Source organism: Patiria miniata, unplaced genomic scaffold (genome assembly GCF_015706575.1).
Source record: "Patiria miniata isolate m_02_andy unplaced genomic scaffold, ASM1570657v1 HiC_scaffold_18, whole genome shotgun sequence".
Taxonomy (NCBI): Eukaryota; Metazoa; Echinodermata; class Asteroidea; order Valvatida; family Asterinidae; genus Patiria; species Patiria miniata.
Genome location: NW_024037056.1, coordinates 9,442,022 through 9,461,516, shown reverse-complemented (window position 1 = coordinate 9,461,516; position 19,495 = coordinate 9,442,022). Strand labels below are relative to the sequence as shown.

The following is a 19,495-nucleotide window of genomic DNA, read 5'->3' as shown; positions in this document are numbered from 1 at the left end:
GTTTCACACCCTCAAAGAGCAAAACAAATTAATTTTAATCGCGATTGAGTCCGGACTGTAGAACACAGGTGGGTTTAAAGTTGGTGCACCGCTGCATATCGTGACCGTTTATCATGGGTCTGATTGGTGGAAAATCGGAGTTGTTTCTCTGCGGTGCTGTGTGCTGTTTTACTAGCAAGCGTTAGGAAAAATGCAGATCATGCAGGTAAAAGATGTATAGTTTTCTCATATTCAAATTATAACAAGTATTAGATATGAAGTATTCATGTCCATTCGATTTTTAAAACTATGGTTTCTCGTTCATACTCGGTATAACAGCGAGAACTGTAGCGAAAACACGATGTTGGCCTATATCTAAAACAATACACCTTAAACTTGTAATATTGAACAGTTTATCATTGAAATAACATTGAGGTTGCAAGGCCTTACATTTTGCAGCGTATCGTTTTGTTGGCAACACTCATATAATTGTTTTTTTGTGTGATTTCAGCAGATAAAAATACAATTTGTCGGTGTATAAACAGATGTGCACTAAAAATCAGTCCTGCGTCTTCAAATTGAGAGCAAAAATGAGAGCAATAGAAACCCCGAGACGACACAATGGACCGAGCTTTCAAATTGAGGTGCACTAGCTGTAATATTAAAAAAAGATCGAGTGAAACTACAGAGACTAGAAAATCACTCTAATTATAAATTGAAATATTTGGGTAAAATTATCTGTCTATAGTGGAAACTTGTGTGAAAACCCGGTTTAATCGGTAAATAAATCTCACTTTAAATCGTCTTTTCCCAAGTTCAGTCATATGGAATTAATCTTCATTCTTTGGAAATGATACAGCATGAACAGCCATTTTAGACTGATTGCTTTGTATAAAAAATTAGCAAATCCGTCAAATCTGCAAAGGGATCCACCAGATATGACGACTTTATCTTACATTTTTGGTGTTGTTATAACTCAAACTCAGTGGAGTAAATCCGTGTTGGTGAGTGCATGGGAGATGGGGATGACCACACTTTACGGCACAATTCTAGAATTGCGTGGCCGGGGAAAGTTCGAAAGGGCAGGGGTGGGGTGGACACCGCGTGACACGTTGCTGTTCATGACACAGTTGTAACTAAAAAGTTACGCGTTGATCCCTTATAACGATTCTCATAACTTTTATATCTCACCACTAAAATGGGGCTGGAGGAGAGGAGGGAGGGTATGACCCAATGCACCATCCAGTTTGGTCAAAATGTGAGGAGGGCAGAGGCCGGGGGGAATAATATCCTCCTCATCCCCCCTTACAAAAACTAAGTCCATGCATGCTCAACATTAACATCTATTTTACATATATTTATCAGCATTTCATGTGCGTTTGGTAAATGGGAACACACCCAATGAAGGCAGAGTGGAAATCTTCTACCAAAACCAATGGGGGACAATCTGTGATAACAGATGGAGCCTCCGAGAAGCCAACGTCATTTGTCGACAGCTCGGCTACCCTTCTGCATCCAAGGTCTGGCGTCATGCACGTTTTGGCCAAGCATCAGGACCTATTTTTCTGGCCAATATGCAGTGTGACGGACATGAATCTAGTATTGATCAATGTGATCACACAGGATGGATAAACCATGAGTGCCGTCATAGCAATGATGTTGGGGTAACTTGTGAATCCGACACGGTCTTTCCAGGTATTCCACATCACCAACAAGTACTCATACTTTAAAGAGGTTGTGGAATGCTCGAAAACATTTCCGTCATTTTTTGGGTATATGTAGCCTAAGGTGTGATGAAATAAAAAAGAATATTGTTTCTGTCATAAAATGAGTACAAAAGGTACTTTTGAGAGCTGTTTTTCAAGTCCTGTCATGCCTGTTTCGACCCGAACGTGCAATTTGTGTAAAAGTCGTCGTTGCGGGCAGCAAACAAAACACAGTAAATCGTGACGTAATAAGCAGGACTCCCGATGCAGAGTAGCATAAACGAGTCCTGTTTATTACTTCACGATTTACTGTGTTTTGTTTGCTGCCCGCAACGACGACTTTTAAACAAATTGCACGTTCGGGTCGAAACAGGACCTGAAAAATAGCTCTCAAAAGTACCTTTTGTACTCATTTCATGACAGAAACAATAGTCGTTTTTATTTCATCACACCTTAGGCTACATATACCCAAAAAATGACGGAAATGTTTTCGAGCATTTCACAACCTCTTTAAATGGTACTGCGGTATTACATTGCACTTCAGAGTTAGCTCGATCTAGCCTCTTCACCTATTGGAAATGTCTAGAGAAGCGCTCTTTTTAATGAAATTAACCAAAAGGGATGTCACATATGTTTGCATACATTTCAGAGGAGTAGAAAGTTGCACAAAATATGTTCCCGAAAAAAATCCACTTCATTAACCCTTCAGGTAAAGTAAAATTAAACATTATGAGTGGTTATGCCAATCTAAAGTAATAATCGGCTTATTGACACAGTTTCAAAAGTTCTTGTATTGATTGAACATTTAGATCATAGCTAGATCACTTGACTATAAACACATCTACTATCCTACACGTTGTGATTCTTTGCTTCGATAGTCCGTCTGGTTGGTGGGAACGCACCGCACGAGGGGAGAGTAGAAATATACTACCGCTGTAATTGGGGAACGATCTGTAAATATTACTGGCGTATTGAAGAGGCCAACGTCATCTGTCGACAGCTCGGCTACCCTTCTGCAACTGACGCCTGGCGGCATGCTCACTTTGGTCCAGGATCAGGACCAATACTCCTGGCCAACGTCAGATGCCGTGGCAGTGAATCAAGCATTGAACAATGCGATCATGATGGATGGTACAGTTATGGTTGTTGGTCTCATAGCTATGATGTTGGAGTAACATGTAACGTTACATTTTCCAATCCAGGTGAGTTGATCGTTTCCATAAATGTTTCATCGGTAGGTTGTATCAAAATTCTTTCAATCCCACAAATACAAGTCATATTGCATCAAACCTTTTTTCTCAGTTTCAGTTCGTCTCACAAATGGCAACACCCCATTTGAAGGACAAGTAGAAATACACCACGATGGTCAGTGGGGTACAATCTGTGATGATGGCTGGAGCATTGAGGAGGCCAGCGTCATCTGCCGACAACTCGGCTACCCTCCTGCATCCCGGGCCTGGCAGGGTAGTCACTTTGGTGAAGGATCAGGACCGATTCTTCTCAGTAATGTTGCTTGCAATGGCACCGAATCAAACATAAACCTATGTGACCACAGTGGGTGGTTTAGTCATAGCTGTAGTCACGCGGATGATGCTGGAGTGACTTGTGGAGAAACTCTAAATACCACTGTCTCTTCACCTGGTAATGTTATGTGGCTTGTATTCACTTATTAACATTGTACCAGCAAAAAGGTTGATATTCATATATTTGTAAATTAAAGCATCCTTTTTTTTACTTTACAGTTCAAGTGCGTCTTATGGATGGCCACGCACCCAACGAGGGAAGAGTAGAACTGTACTACCGATGCAACTGGGGTACAATCTGCCATAGTGGTTGGAGTATTAAAGACGCCAACGTTATCTGTCGACAGCTTGGCTACCCTTCTGCATCCCGGGCCTGGTACAGCGCTCACTTTGGTCCAGGAACAGGGCCGATTTTGCTAGACAATGTGAATTGTGCTGGGGATGAATCCAGCATTGACCAGTGTGGCCACAGTCGATGGTTCACTCGTAGTTGTTCCCATTTTTCTGATGTTGGAGTGACATGCGATGGTACAGTTCCCTCTCCAGGTAAATTAAAGTAAGTGTCTATGCAAATAGTATTAGTGTCTGTGCAATCTTTACTTACCTATCTCATTTGTTTTCTACTTTTCAGTTCCAGTGCGCCTTGTTGGTGGTAACACCCCGAATGAGGGAAGAGTGGAGCTCTACTATGATTGCAACTGGGGAACAATCTGTGACTCTTCAAATGTCTGGACCATCGAAAATGCCCATATCATCTGTCGACAGCTCGGCTACACCTCTGCCTCCCAGGTCTGGCGGAATGCTCACTTTGGCCAGGGATCAGGACCGATTCTACTTGCCAATGTTGTATGTGATGGAACTGAATCACGCATCGAGAAGTGTGATCATATAGGATGGTATTATAATGTCTGTTATCATAGGCAAGACGTCGGAGTGACCTGTAGTGGCGCTAGCAGTTCCGGTGAGTTTATACCATAACACTTTGCTGAGGAATGACAGTGTCAAAAAGTGTCGAAATATTTAAACAAAGCAAAGTGACGTTATTTTTTTATGTTACACTCAGTACAAAAAGACTAAATAGGAGGGGAATGAATAAGTTGTCATACATGTATAACTAGTTGTTACGCCGGCGTCGAATAATCCCTCTCTTTCAGCTTCAGCTCGTCTTGCCAACGGAACCACCCCGTATGAGGGCAGAGTGGAAGTATACTTCCAAAATCAGTGGGGTACGATCTGCAGTAACGGATGGGGCATCGAAGAAGCAAACGTCATCTGTCGACAGCTCGGCTATCCTTCTGCATCAATGATTCACATGGGTGCATATTTTGGAGAAGGAGCAGGATTCATTCTCTTGGATGGTGTTGCTTGCAATGACACCGAATCGAGCATCGACCAGTGTGATTATAGCGGATGGTTAAACAATAACTGTGATCATAGCCAGGATGTTGGACTGACTTGCGAATTCTTTACCCCGTCAACAGGTGAGTAGATTCTTTCTTCAATGACCAACTTACCAGCGTTAGCGGAAAATGACAGGATTTAAATGTAGTTGTCTAAACTGATCGAAACCCTTTTCTAGTTCCAGTACGGCTTGTGAATGGGGGCGCACCTAATGAAGGTCGAGTGGAAGTCTACTACAAATGCCAGTGGGGTACAATTTGCCAGAGTGACTGGAGCATCAGAGACGCCAACGTCGTCTGTCGACAGCTCGGCTACCCTTCTGCATCCAAAGCCTGGTACAGTGCTCACTTTGGCCAAGAATCAGGACCGATTCTAATTCTCCTGAACCATGTTGCGTGTCAAGGCAATGAATCAAGCATTGACCAGTGTCACCACAGTGGGTGGTATGTTAACTCGGGCTGCAATCATTATACAGACGCTGGTGTAACCTGTGACTTGGAATTACCTCCACCAGGTTAGTTTAATTATACTTATTATCAATGACAAGGATGAGCAGGCTTACCTGACTTCAATTGTTATCTGTTTTGAATGTACAAGTACAAGATAAGCACTTTGATTCGGGAATCGAGCCTCAATCTCTGGAGTAGAGAACTGGCGCTGTAATATTTGAACAAATCCAGCCTCATTACTTTCGGGTAAAGTTGTGCATGGTTTTGACATTTTTTGTTCTTGGCGCTAGTCAAAAGCCAATTCATATGCATTATCTGAAGTAACGATTAACTGAATTTCTTTATTTGATTTGTTTCATAATGGTTGTCATCACTGTCTACTTTGTGCTTATAATTATGCCATTTTCTACACACACAAAAACAACAACAAACAAGCTGTATCATTTCATTATTAAATGACAGTATCTGTTCGTCTGATCAATGGGGACACACCTAATGAGGGTACAGTTGAGGTGTACTACAGAGGCCAATGGGGTAGTGTCTGCGGTGACAATTGGAGGCTAAAGGAGTCCAACGTCGTCTGTCGACAGCTCGGCTACCCTTCTGCATCCCAGGCCTGGCAGTATGCTCACTTTGGTCAAGGATCAGGACCGATTCTCCTGGGCAATGTTGAATGTGATGGACATGAATCAAACATTGATAAGTGTGACCATAGAGGCTGGAACACTCATTACTGTAGTCATTACTATGATGTCGGAGTGACGTGTGATGTTACCATTCCGTCACCTGGTAGGTTGACGAGATAATCTCCAAACATTCCTCTTGAGTGTTTGTCAATGCGTACTTCTCATGTTTCGGTCTTTTATAAACTGTACTAAATCAGAACGAAGTTGAAGTCGATCACACCAACAGTAGTTTTTGAACAAGTAGGTGGTGTGAATGTAATGGGATACCCTTTTGGATAGCAGGAAGAAGGGCTGTTTATTTCACACGCCATATATGAAAAATCATCCCTAAAACACGACGTTCCTAACACGTTTTAATGAAAAATCGAATCGAATTTTTAGCTTCTATTTTTAACTCCAAACTTTGACTTTGGTTTTAATATTTTGAAGTTTTGGTACGCCTTGCCAATGGCAGCACCCCTTATGAAGGTAGAGTGGAGCTCTACTATCAGTGCTACTGGGGTACTGTCAGTGATTATGACTGGACCATCGAAGATGCAAACGTTATTTGTCAACAGCTCGGCTATCCCTCTGCAATGCAAGCCTTGGATCGTGCACATTTTGGTCGAGGATCAGGACCGATTCTCTTGCAAAACGTTGAATGTGATGGACACGAGTCGAGTATCGACAAATGTGACCACAACGGATGGTATGCAGGCAATGACTACGACTACCATGATCATCACTATGATGCTGGTGTGGTGTGTAATGTCATACTACCCGTGCCTGGTGAGTTGAACCATCAAAAACACACAGATGACCTTTAAGGAAGGAATGTTAAAATTGAACTTGTTTTGTTGCTCAGAGTTGCCACAACTGGTTGGGCGGGATGAGGAGTCTGGCCCATTAAGGATTTCGTTTGACATGGTATTATTGGTACATAACGTTTTAGTTCAATAGAGCAAGCGTTTCGGTGATTTCCTCAAATGACAATGTATTATTTGAAAAAAATTGAAGTCGGAGTACTTGTACTTGTATTGTTTCTCATATAGTCTTGGTGCGTCTTGGTGATGGTAGCAACCCTTATGAAGGTAGGGTGGAAGTGTATTTCCAGGACCAATGGGGTACAATCTGCGATGATGGCTGGAACATTGAAGATGCCAACGTCATCTGTCGACAGCTTGGCCTCCCTCCTGTATCACGGGCCTGGCGCGGTGCTCACTTTGGCCAAGGATCAGGACCGATTCTCCTCAGCAATGTTGCTTGTATTGGCAACGAGTCAAGCATTGACCAGTGCGCACACAGTGAATGGTTCAGTCACGGCTGCAATCATGCCAACGATGTGGGAGTCACTTGTGGGGAATCACGTATCATCACAACTGGCTCACCGGGTGAATTGGCCTGTGTATTCTCAAACACTGACATATTTCATGCCAATTTCCCTACAAATATTAGATCATTTGCATTTTGTGTGCATTGTTTTCCATCTGAAGCGACAACAGTGCTACAGATTCTGTGCTGGGGTGCATAACAACTAAGCTGTAGGAGTTTAAGCTAGAGTAATTATCATATATATCTTAAGAAAACCGAGAAATCCAGTAATTCTAATTCAAATTTAAAGTTGATGTCTCATATTTTGAATTGCACCCTCACTTTGACAAGGTACGATTGGATGAGTATTTGTATCGTCCTATCCTCACTTTATTACATGGGTAGGTTTGTTTCCGGGGTACTTCATTACATGCGTAGGTTTGTTTCCGGGGTATTACCAATGTTCCTAAATACCGTTTTATAAATGTTTTGAAATGTGTTTGAGATATGCCTGTTTTTTTTTGTGGCTTAATATCCGTTCTAGTCATACGTCGCGACACGAATTCAACTCAGTGTTACTAAAACCGGTAATGTAGATTAAACAGTAAATTGATATTGGTTGTTTTTCTCCAGTTCCGGTTCGTTTAGTGGACGGGAACACTCCTCATGAAGGGATTGTTGAAGTTTATGATCAATGTCAGTGGGGTTTCATCATAAGCAATCAGTGGAGCATCAAAGAGGCCAACGTTATCTGTCACCAGCTTGGTTACCCGTCGGCATCCCAGGCCTGGCATTACGACATCTTTCGACAACAGAGAGGTTTGGCTCTCTTGACAAATGTTGCATGCAGTGGAAATGAATCAAGAATTGACCAATGTAATTACAGGAGCATTTTGGATACTACCGATGATTATTATAAATATGACTTCGTGGGTGTAACGTGCAGTCCTACAATTCCTCCGCCAGGTGAGTTGGTTTGTAAAATCAAACCCAGTTATCATTCTCTTTGTTGGTCCTGTGATTTTCTGCGTTTTGTTTGGATGCAGTTTGAAATTGCTATTTAAAAATATCCGCTATCATAGCAGAACAATTAGTTAGATTAATTCTATACTACAATATTTGCTTACAAAGTTCATCTAATAATATATCAACAAAATATTGTTTTCTTTGCAACGTCGACGATATAGTTCTAGTCCGACTTGTAGACGGGAACACGCCACACGAGGGTAGAGTGGAAGTGTACTACAAATGTCAGTGGGGAACTATTTGTAGTTATGGCTGGGACATAGAAGACGCCAATGTCATCTGTCGACAGCTAGGCTACCCTTCTGCATCCCAGACCTGGCGTAGGGCTCACTTTGGTCAAGGATCGGGACCAATTCTACTTGACAGAGTTGAGTGTGATGGAGACGAATCCACCATTGATCAGTGTGATCACAGTGGATGGTTCAGTCAATATTGTAACACTCATTATAATGATGTTGGAGTCACGTGTAGTGTAACAGCTTCTTCACCTGGTAGGAAGTTTCAGTTGTCTTACTAATATTTTTCTATGTCATAGTGTCTCTTATATGAGGTTGACATATGTAATATTCACATGTAAGTAAACCGTTTTGTGCTTCGATGGCGTCACAAATGTTGATGTCAAATTGGAATAATTCTGCGGCTAGTATGAGTTTAACGTCAAGTCGTTCGTTATTTTAAACTGGTTGAGATTTTTAGCACACTTGACTTATTTCTTTTTAGTACTGGTGCGTTTTGCCAATATCAGCAACCCTTATGAGGGTACAGTGGAAGTGTACTACCAAGACCAATGGGGCACAATCTGTGATGATGGCTGGAACATTGAAGATGCCAACGTCATCTGTCGACAGCTTGGCCTCCCTCCTGCATCACAGGCCTGGCAGAGTGCTCATTTTGGCCAAGGATCAGGACCGGTTGTCCTGAGCAATGTTGTTTGTAATGGAACCGAATCAAACATTGACCAGTGTGATCACAGTGGATGGTTGCCTAATGCATGTAGTCACGGTTACGATGCGGGGGTTACCTGTGGAGATCACAATACCAATACAACCTCCCAACAAAGTAAGATGATTGTGAAATAATTCAAGATAGATCTTCACCATTAATGCATTTTGAACTTTCACTGGCTTGAATAAAGTTGGAAATGTGAAATCGGAGTGGATTCAAAATAACAAAACGCTGATTCAAACATCCAAATCACCTTTAAATTATCTTCTTATTCCCATCTACGTCCTGTCTTGAACTCGTTGGCAGAGAAGTTTATAGTGAACAGAGCGGCCAGGGTCGGATCCAGGAATTGGGGGGGGGGGGGGGGAAAGGTTACATTAGCAAATATTTCTCAAATGTAGGCAGGTTTTGTTTTTCCAGACACTTGGCCTCCGAAAACTAATAGGTTTGGGGGGGGGGGGGGTTCGTACCATACTTTCAATTCGGGCGCTGTTCAAATTCAACGTTTATCAACACTATATCACAGAATACTGTACAAATACACCCTAACCAAGCTGTCTCTAACCGTACCCAGGTGGACAGTATTACCAGTATCATTTCTTTGGGTGTTAAAGCGGGGGGGGGGGGGGAGGGGGGGTTTGCATTAATTTTTACTAAAATGCTATTGAAAAAATATATATATACAATCTGACTATTTTAATGAAAGAAGACAAATCAATCTGAGGCAGATGTTTCCTTAAGTGTGTCTGTATTTGTTGTTGTCCCGCAAGGAAATCGATCCCGACAACTTTTTCTCCATTGTTTGCAGTTTCCGTCCGTCTGGTGAATGGCAACACTCCCAATGAAGGAAGAGTTGAAGTGTACTACAAATGCTTCTGGGGTACAATCTGCTACAGGGGTTGGACCATCAGAGATGCCAACGTCATCTGTCGACAGCTAGGCTACCCTTCTGCATCACAGGCTTGGTGGAAAGCTCATTTTGGCCGAGGATCAGGACCTATTCTCCTCGTCGACGTTGCCTGTAAAGGAACCGAAGGAAGCATTGAGCAATGCGAGCACAGCGGATGGTTTAACCACCAACAGTGTTCACACTCCAACGATGCAGGAGTGACTTGCAACACTGATGTTGATGCTACCTTTCCTCGATTCGGTATGTATATGCTGTGTGAGATGAGATAAAGCTACTTTATCAAAGCAAATTTCTGTGTGTACTCCGTGCTCAAGTACGCCCTTGTTACAAAGGGAGTGCTTGGGGAGGGGAGACCAATGCAGAGGAAGGAGGGGGCGGGGACATTTGAATGCATTTACTTTTGTAGAGCGAACAATTCATTATGCATTTAATTCAACAGATACTGAGCCTCCTGTCATTACGTGTCCAGCGAGTATGACAGCGGAGACTGATTCACACCAGAATGTTGCTACAGTCTCGCTACCCGCGGCTGCTTCTGTTTCTGACAACTCGGGAGAGGTCACGATACTCATCAATTTAGATGGTTCTGGGCAAAATTACAATTATGAAGCCAACAATGACGTCATTTTGAGCTAACCAGGGTCGCTGCATTTGTTGCATTACACCGCCTTTGATGACTCTTACAACAGGGCATCATGTGACATGTATATTGATATTGTTGGAATGCTGCTTCCCGTTTACCTTTGTTGATGAAAGAGTCAGGTGTTTTAAGAACTTGATGTCTATTTTTAATAAAGTATTTGTATGTGGTTTATCCTATGTTATGTTGCTTGAACCTGTATAGCTTAAACATGCTGTGTTTGCACGATTTTCACTGATTCAAATGTTTTGTTCATGTGCCACCTTCTAGATAATGAACCCCCTGAGGTCCTCGGTTGTCCAGATGACGTCATCATTCCCGTCATCTCATCGTCCAATCAGGTGTCTCATAGCTGGACGCCCCCAATGACCTCTGACAACTCCAATACTGAGGTAGATGTGACGTTTACCTGCCAGGTAACTCCGCCTGGTGAATGTTACCAAGCTGGCCACGGTACATTTCCGGTTGGGGTGTCTATAATGAGGTACACAGCTAGAGATCGGTCTGGGAATGAGAACATCTGCGATTTTAGAATTACAGTTACAGGTATGTGAAAATATGGCCAAACCACAATCATTTACTCGTGTTTATGTGTGAACTAATGGAGTTTTTTTGAAAGACACCGTCAGTGGCGGGTTTTTTTTTGGGGGGGGGGGTGCAATTGGGGGGCAAGGACTTTTTAATTGTTTTTGTAGGGACATTAACAAAACAAATCTCAAGCATGACTTGTGTACGTGTACGCGCGCGTACCATTGTTAATTGTCCAAAAATAACCCACGAAAGCAACTTAGAGGTGTAGTCGTTTGTATACTTGCGAAATGTATCAAACTGCAGAATGGTCGATAACAAATGTATCACAAATGTACAAAGACTTTGGCTGCACACTATCTACTGCTGTATAAATGCATGTGTGGCGCGTTTTGTCCATAGTACCAAGGTTGTCATGCTTTCAATGGCACACAATTTATGAATCTTAACAGCGGAGAAAATAAACATAATGAATCTACTTGTAGATAAAGTGTTCGGTGCAAGCTGGGGGGAGGGGGCAAAGACACTTGGGGGATGCCCCCATACTGCCCCCCCCCCCCCGTAGCGCCGCTACTTGACATCGTCTACAAGGATAACTCATTTGAAACATATTTTCACTTTCGATTTACTTTGAAGTCGTGGATATTGTCTGCCCAGCAAATGTGACAAACTTGGCCAGTCCTGGCTTGAACAGAACCAGCGTGAACTGGATAGAACCGGATCTGACTGGATGGGACGGACCCACTAACTTTACCTCTACCGCCAATCACGGTGCTTTATATCTGATAGGAACTCACAAAGTTACTTATCTACAGTGGTTTGCAAATTATGGCGTGTTTCTAGAATGTTCCTTCTTTGTGGCGGTTGTAGGTAAGTACTTTTGTTTGGGAAATGTATACCAAAGTTTACAAGACTAGGTAGGAAAGCGAATCTGAGGGCATTGATTAGACACTTGTTTGCTAGTAATTGACTCCATACTTGGTAAATGAAATTAACGATTAATATTGCCCGTGTCAGCGGTGTTTTAACATAATCCCGTGCCGAGGTTATTCTTCCATGTTTTCAGGTCAGTGTGAAACTGAAAGATACGAAGGTCTCACGTGGCCTGTAACATCAGCAGGATCGACTGCGAAGTCAATGGAGAGATGCCCTCTTTTGACCATGAATGGTAAGAAACCTACGCAATCCACTAAACTATACTTTTTCAGTTCGATTCCAATTATCTACTCAGTCACAGTCATTGGCATTTCAATCCTAAATACTTCTTTATGATGAATGCTATCAATAATTTCCCTTATCAGCCGGTCAACCTCGAGCTGTGAGGAACTGTTCAGTTGTTGAACCTCCTGTGTACTTCCAATGGGAGAAGCACGAGCCTGGCAGCTGTGGTGAAAATAGAAACGAGGTTAATCTTGAAGACGTTGAAGAGGTAAGCTGTATACTGTATATTTAAAAGGTATCTACAATATTTAGTTTTTACATTTATGTAATTGAGAAGCAGATTATCTTAAAAATTAAGTGACAAGAAATTTTTTTTTTGTTTCTAGGTTGAGGTTAGTACAGGAAACGTGGTTGAAGTGGCCGAATTTCTGGCAAATCAGACGTCAGAGTCTTCTGAGGATGCCGAAGATGTGGAAGTGGTGTCCAACATTTTGATGAACATTGTCGAGGTGGGATCTGGTGACACGGAGGTATGTGCAGATATTCATTGCAAATTAGTTCGATCGGGTGTTGGACGAGATGAAGGGAAAACGGGCTACCATTAACGACAACCCACATGCTAGGTATTCGGCATTACTGTTTTCTGTTTTTAGGTAACTGAATTGGTGCTGTGGACTGTTAGCCAGCATTTGGTAAGAAATCAGCAATTGGTAAAAACATTCACAAAACATTTGTAGAAGATATTCCAACGAGCCTAACTTGTTACCTCAATGATGGCACATACTTCCTGCTTCTACTTGAGCAAACGTCCAAAGTAAATTTCGAACACTAGAAGATGTGCAAAGTGACGCACTAAACTTAATTCCGAAATTATCAAAATAGGAATTTAAAAGAGGTTAAAATAGTCACACCAAAGGTAAGCCATTCGCCATGAGATAGTTGGCAGTAAACATGGTTAACTAATCTTCTTGTGCGGACCAACCAAGTATGTGTTTTACTGTAGTGAAATTTGAGTATTTATAAATTTGCTTAAAGGTAACTGAGTTGGTGATACAGACTGTAGGAAATGTCATCATGAGTACTAGACAGTCTCCTGACTCCCAAATTCATGATGTCAATGTTGGCAGCTCCTCAGCCATCGTTGAGTCTGTTGAGGCTCAGGTTGCCTTGACTCTGAGACAAGAGGGTCACTTCAGTGTACAACAGGACACTATCCACGTTGAGGCGGTCAGTCTGGACCCAGTGCAGGTTAGCAATGGACTCACCTTCGTGTCTGCTCCGCAGGAGCAGACTGGGCAGTCTTCACCACAAGAGGGCAGCCTTGCCGGCACTAAGGTCACGACCTTGGTGAATGCCAGTGAGGCGCCTCATGATGTGATAGCTTCAATTCGGTTACCGGCTAACATTGTCGACTTGATACAGGCCGGCGATGGTAAGATTGCAATTTTCAGTAGAGACACATCTAATTCATACATGTAAAGGCATTGATTAGTTAACTCCAAGAAAAAAAAATATATGGGCTGTAACAAGTTTGCTCTTTAAAATATTGGGTTTACTTTGTTTCCTACTTGATACATTTCTGTGTCACCTGCATCCCCTGCTACTTTTATCGAAAGGCTTGACTTGTGAATTGTTCCAATATAACTTTGCTATCTGATGCCTTTGAAAATAGGTGCAAATGGTGCAGTCTTCAGTTTTTTTCTGACATCACTGATACTTTTTAGAAAATGGTTCCCAGCTGCTGCGGGCGAGTTTCATTGTCTACGCTGATGACACCTTGTTCAAGTCATCTCTGATCAAAGGCTCCCAAGGGAAGAACGGATCTAGCCTCCGGGTTGCTGGGTCTGTCGTATCCCTGACTGTGGAAAACATTGAGTTGGTCAACCTCACTGAACCATTGGTTATCGAATTCAAGGTGAGTACACTGTAAAAACAGACTGCACCTCATGTACCTGTCACTAGCACATTTTTTTGTCCCAAAATCATGAACACTTGAGGCTCTTGACAGGAAACTGAGGCTAGTTAAGGTTGTATCTGCAGCAGCACAAAGTGAACATCTAGTGCCTGAGGTGTTTTAGGAAGTTGCCAGTTATGTATCACATTGTGTACTTAAAGCACATGGGGTCGGCTTAACCTCAGGTGTGTCTAACATGATCGATTGACCTGCATGGCGTGGAGTCATTTTTTACAGTGTAGGAAACGGTTATGGCAAGTTTTGCAGATATCAAATCAGTCTAAAACCGTTAATGGTAATTGTTTGATGTAATGTAAGGTGAGATTAGGTTAGGGTGTCCTACTAGAAAGAGTTGGCGTTTGAAATCAAAACTGTCGGTGGCACATCTCCGTTATTACATCTTTTAAAAAAATTTGCATTATGTTTTTTTTTTCTATACTTTCCACCACTATGTTTGCCTAGTTATTAAAATGATGTTCCATTCTTCCTCCTCACATCCATTAATAGGCACCTGCAATCAATAAAACCGACAAGAACAGAACCACCATCCACTGCGTCTTCTGGGACTTTCAACTGAATGACAACGTCGGTGATTGGTCAAGCAATGGGTGTGGCCTCTCGGGACTGACCAATGACAGAGTGTCCTGCCACTGTGGTCATGCCACCAACTTTGCCATCTTATTAGTTCGTATTCAAAGATTGCTTGATTATAATCTTTGTTGTAGGAATTACGAATCTTGGTACCAAATTAAAGATCTATCTCCTCCAATACAAAAAGCTAAATATAGCGACATGATTTTTTTTCCACTTATTTTTGCGATTACTTTTGCTTTTGTTTCTCCTTTTTACCAAGCACGGAGATAATGCAAACGACACAGTTTTAATTCTGTTCTCAGATTAGCATGTAACATTCAAATTCTTGTCATCAATGTAACATAACTACATATTTATGTTAATTTTAACTTTTTTATTTTTCTAGGACGTGAAGGGCCAAGCACCTGATGATAACGATGCCACTCCTGCTAAGCGAGCGCTTGATATCATCAGCCAGGTTGGCGCTGCACTGTCAATCATAGCTCTGGCTATCACGCTGATTATATACCTAGCTATCAGGTATAACATTTTATTTGTCCACACAAAATCAAAGAACAGAGAACCGGGCATGTGTTGCCGCACAAATGTTGGTCCTATCAGGCATGGGCTAAATCATTAATTCTCTTAACACAACATCATGTTTCGCTATGAAAAATTGTCTTTACTGTCTCGGAATTTGCCGAATTTAAAAGCTTTTTGAAAAACAAATGAAAACCAATGGGCACCTTACATAATAATGATACTTAATAGGTTTGCTAGTTACACTCTAACAACTGTGTTAAACACAATCTTTCTATCACTTTGTAAACATGTTTAGAAGCTAAACATTACGTGTCCAACTCCTAAACATCAATGCTCAATGGCTAAATACTATCCATCCTTACTCTAAGCTGATAGCAAGAAAGTGTTTACTTACTAAACACAGTTTTTGCAGTGTACTGTCTTTGCAAATAGGCAGTCATTTTAATTTGCCTGTATTTTATTTTATTTGTATACCACCATTAGACTACACATAAGTTTGTATGTCCAGAACACATTATTGAAATCACCCATGTTTGGATTCCTTTCTAATTAATTTTGTTTTGCTCATTTAAATTACTTGAAATTGTATTAAAGGAAGCTACGAAGCGGCAAATCTCGTCAGATCTTCATTCATTTCTGCGCCTCCTTGTTGATGTTGTACATCGTATTCCTTGCAGGGGTTGACAATGCAAGGGTACGTATAGTTCCACTGTGAATAAGCTCGTATCCTTCAGCGTCCACATAGACCTTAAGATACCTTACTGAGATGGCAATAAAAAATGAACTACGATAATTAGGAATTATCTACTTTAGGTTTAAAAATTGTTTTGTGCGATCGCACTGTTTGAATTCAAAGGGCTCCGGAGGCGGTTGTGTGTTTGTGGCCGCTTTACTCCACTACTTGACTCTGTCCACCATGGTGTGGATGGCCGTTGAAGCCAGGAACATGTACGTCAGTACGGTGAAGGTGTTCCCAGAAGACACGCCTCACTACATGCTCAAGGCTTGCCTCATCGCTTGGGGTGAGTTTCTTTGGTAATTGTTTTGCTTTGTGCATGTGGTGAGCTTTTTATTCCTATGACCTGAAAGAGTTCGTGTACTGTGTTCAAAGTCACGATGCCTTGTAACCATTACAAATTAAAGTTGGCAAAGATGACAATTGTCTCTCTTTTATTTCAGGATCACCATTGATAGTTCTAACGGTTACCCTTGCAGCAGCAACAGATCACTACCAGAATGAACACTAGTAAGTACAGCTGTTGGTGGGATTATGACAGTCAAAGGTAACAAAAGGGTGAAAGGTTAGAGTTCATCTTATCTCCTTCCAAATGGGAACCGTCTTTTTTGTGTAATTGTATACTTAATCAGAAAACCTTATCTTTCTTGTTTGCGTTAATTTCTTTAGCTGCTTCCTTGAGCCTGGTCTTGTGCTGTACCTCAGCCTCCTTGCTCCCATTGGTCTCATCCTCATCCACAACATCATCACGTTTATCTTGGTCATGCGCAGTCTCCTCAAGGTCAAAGAGGCATCTCGCTCCCAGCAGATCTCCAAACGCCTCCAGAATGCCGTGGGAATCTCCGCCCTCATGGGCGTGACCTGGTGTTTTGGGTTCCTGGCAATTGAAGGAGCGACTTTCGCCTTCCAGCTCATCTTCTGTTTGGCCAACTCCTTGCAGGTGGGTTTGAGTAGGTTTGCAAACCCAGTCATAATTAATTGGGTCCTTTTTTCTTAAATTATTTGACTTGATTTGAAAGACTACATGTATATCTCACTGGCACTACTTTTCCCCATTACATCTTCTCGAACAGTGACTGTAATTTTGTATTGGATCTGTGCACATTATTTCCTGGACATCATGCACCTTCTGCACAATCTCAACAAACATAACTTTAACAATCGGGGTGTTGTTAAACTTATACCAATATTGGTAATTTCACTATCTTCCATATTATGTCTATTTATGCACGCCAATGGCTTTATTTGTTGTACCTTTTACTTATGTTCAGTGAATTCCTTAATTGAAATACTGTAGGCTACAGTGAGGTGATTTTAAGCCCTAAAGCAAAAGGAATATCGAGTGTTTAATATTTTGTGTTGGTCGGTGAGGTATTATAGTTTAGTGTCTTCTTTGTGCCTCGCTGAAGGACTCACTGACTTCTCTGACCCACTGTAGCTTGTGGGCTGGACAGTGTTTTCGTGAAGGATTACAAAGGCCAACTACACTCAACCAAAAAAAAAAAAACCTTCCAATACTTTTTTGTCTAACTCAACCTCTTGCTCAATAACGACTAATCAGTACAGACATTCATTAGCAATCCAGCCATGCTCTTTATTTGGCCAAAAACAGGGATAATGTGTACGAATTTATGCGATTTGTTTTGGGGCCAAACAAAGAGTATGACTGGATTGCTAAGGAATTTGTGTACTTACCAGTTGTAATTTGAGCAAGTGCCCACTAGTTTTTACGTTGAACAAAAAGGTATTTAGGGGGGAACTTTTTGAGTGTATATGTACCAAGATGCATCAACGGAAAAGATTTTAACTGAAAAAAAGCCATTCTTAATCAATTGAGCGGATTTTTGTGCCCTCTGGGACAAATGTCATCATTCTTGCCTTGCCTTGTTTTGTTTCCTCTTCTTGGCTTGTAAAAGGGTGTGATTGTGTTCATCATGTTCTGTGTTCGGCGGGAGGAGGTACGGGCCATCGTCGCGCCCTACCTGGGTCGTATCTGCTGCGGACACACCTGTCGTCTGCCCAAACGTCACGCCAACTGGTCCTACGAGCTTCAGCAGCAGAACGAATCAGCCCCGCCTAGCTCCCCAGTCTCTGGGTTGACGAAATTCGACTTATCCACTTCGGGAAGATAGTGTTTTTTGGTTGGAGGGCTTCTATAGTCCTCCTTGAACATGACTCACTGGGTCATAAGAATAAAAACAAGCATTTGCTTTTACTATACAAGTTTTAAGCAATGACTTGCATCTGTATCAATCAAATGAAGCAAACGCCTTTACTGAAAAGCATTTGCTAAAATCTGAAAGTATTTTACTTTTTACTTCGAGCTTTTGCTAGACTGTAAGTATTAACTTCGTTTTGCTTGAATATGATGGTTTGGGGCTAACTTGAAAACATAAAGCAAATACTTCAGCGCAAAATGGCTGCATTTATTAATTTTAATTCCTCACAATAAATGCAAAAAGTTCATTAACTACATAATGATATTACATACTTTATTTTCAATCATATTTATACGAAATTTAAATACTTAGTTGTATTATATATTTCATTACTAGAAGAAACGATAATTCGCATTTTGTTCCCGATATGTGAAGTATTACTGTTAAATTTCAATACAGCACAGAAGGATTAAGAAGAAACTTCATCCAACAGCATCCTGGGGACTGAACAAAATGAAATTAATAATCGTCCAGTTTATTCGGTAATCAATCTTCCCAATTTTTATTTTTGTTTTTCGATATTTCAATAAATAATCAATTAACACATATTTATATGATTTTTCGTCTACAGAACACTGTGGAGCTTAAAAATTCTCATGAATGATTAAGGTATACTTTCTGCATTCTGCAACTGGCAAAAACAAGTTTTTGTCTTCATCATTTTTCGCTGGATTTGAGGATCAAAATTAACTATTTAACTATTGACTGTACTGCATGCATCACCTTGATTTGGACTGTTACGTATTCTATACGTGTAAACCCTGAGAGTATGTGTACAGGTTATCTTTTACGACTGAGGATCCTCAGTACTTGGGACAACGGGGTTGGTGCGATAACAATGGGCCTGACGCTGCCCAAGGACCCTGGCACTAGTCCTCGTGATAATTTCATGTACAAACCGTATGGGAGCTGTCGAGAAACAGTTAGAGTGCAAACAAATGGGAACAAAAGAAGGAAATGGGCAGGTCCTCATGAGTATACTAAAGCACGCGTTTGTTAATGGTGTAAATCGAAGATATACCCGTGCAACATCTTCGATGAATCGAGGACAGGGTACCTCGGTTAGAAAACGTGTACAAAACCAATAAAGGCTGTTGCAAAAAAAGTTAGTATTACTTTAAGAGTATAAACAATTAGGGAAGAGGAACAATATAAATTCCTCGATTTACACGTGCCATAAAGAAACGAGTCTGGGTAAGCTTTCACTGCGTTATGGGGAAGTTTTT

At 41.4% G+C, this 19,495-nt stretch overlaps 1 protein-coding gene across 1 annotated transcript; it reads left to right on the top strand.

Annotated features, from left to right (window-relative positions):
• The first annotated feature begins 1,177 nt into the window (after positions 1-1,177).
• Positions 1,178-18,182, top strand: LOC119725101 (deleted in malignant brain tumors 1 protein-like). The gene is given in 29 exon segments (XM_038196464.1): positions 1,178-1,202; positions 2,564-2,887; positions 2,988-3,326; positions 3,428-3,754; positions 3,840-4,169; positions 4,363-4,689; positions 4,788-5,123; positions 5,521-5,847; positions 6,174-6,512; positions 6,776-7,114; positions 7,668-8,000; positions 8,222-8,551; positions 8,781-9,119; positions 9,814-10,155; positions 10,355-10,629; positions 10,819-11,101; positions 11,720-11,953; positions 12,150-12,251; positions 12,385-12,512; positions 12,631-12,774; positions 13,280-13,676; positions 13,969-14,159; positions 14,706-14,882; positions 15,178-15,311; positions 15,909-16,002; positions 16,171-16,336; positions 16,494-16,560; positions 16,720-16,990; positions 17,967-18,182. Coding segments are annotated over 29 exon segments (7,236 nt in total).
• The last annotated feature ends 1,313 nt before the right edge of the window (positions 18,183-19,495 follow it).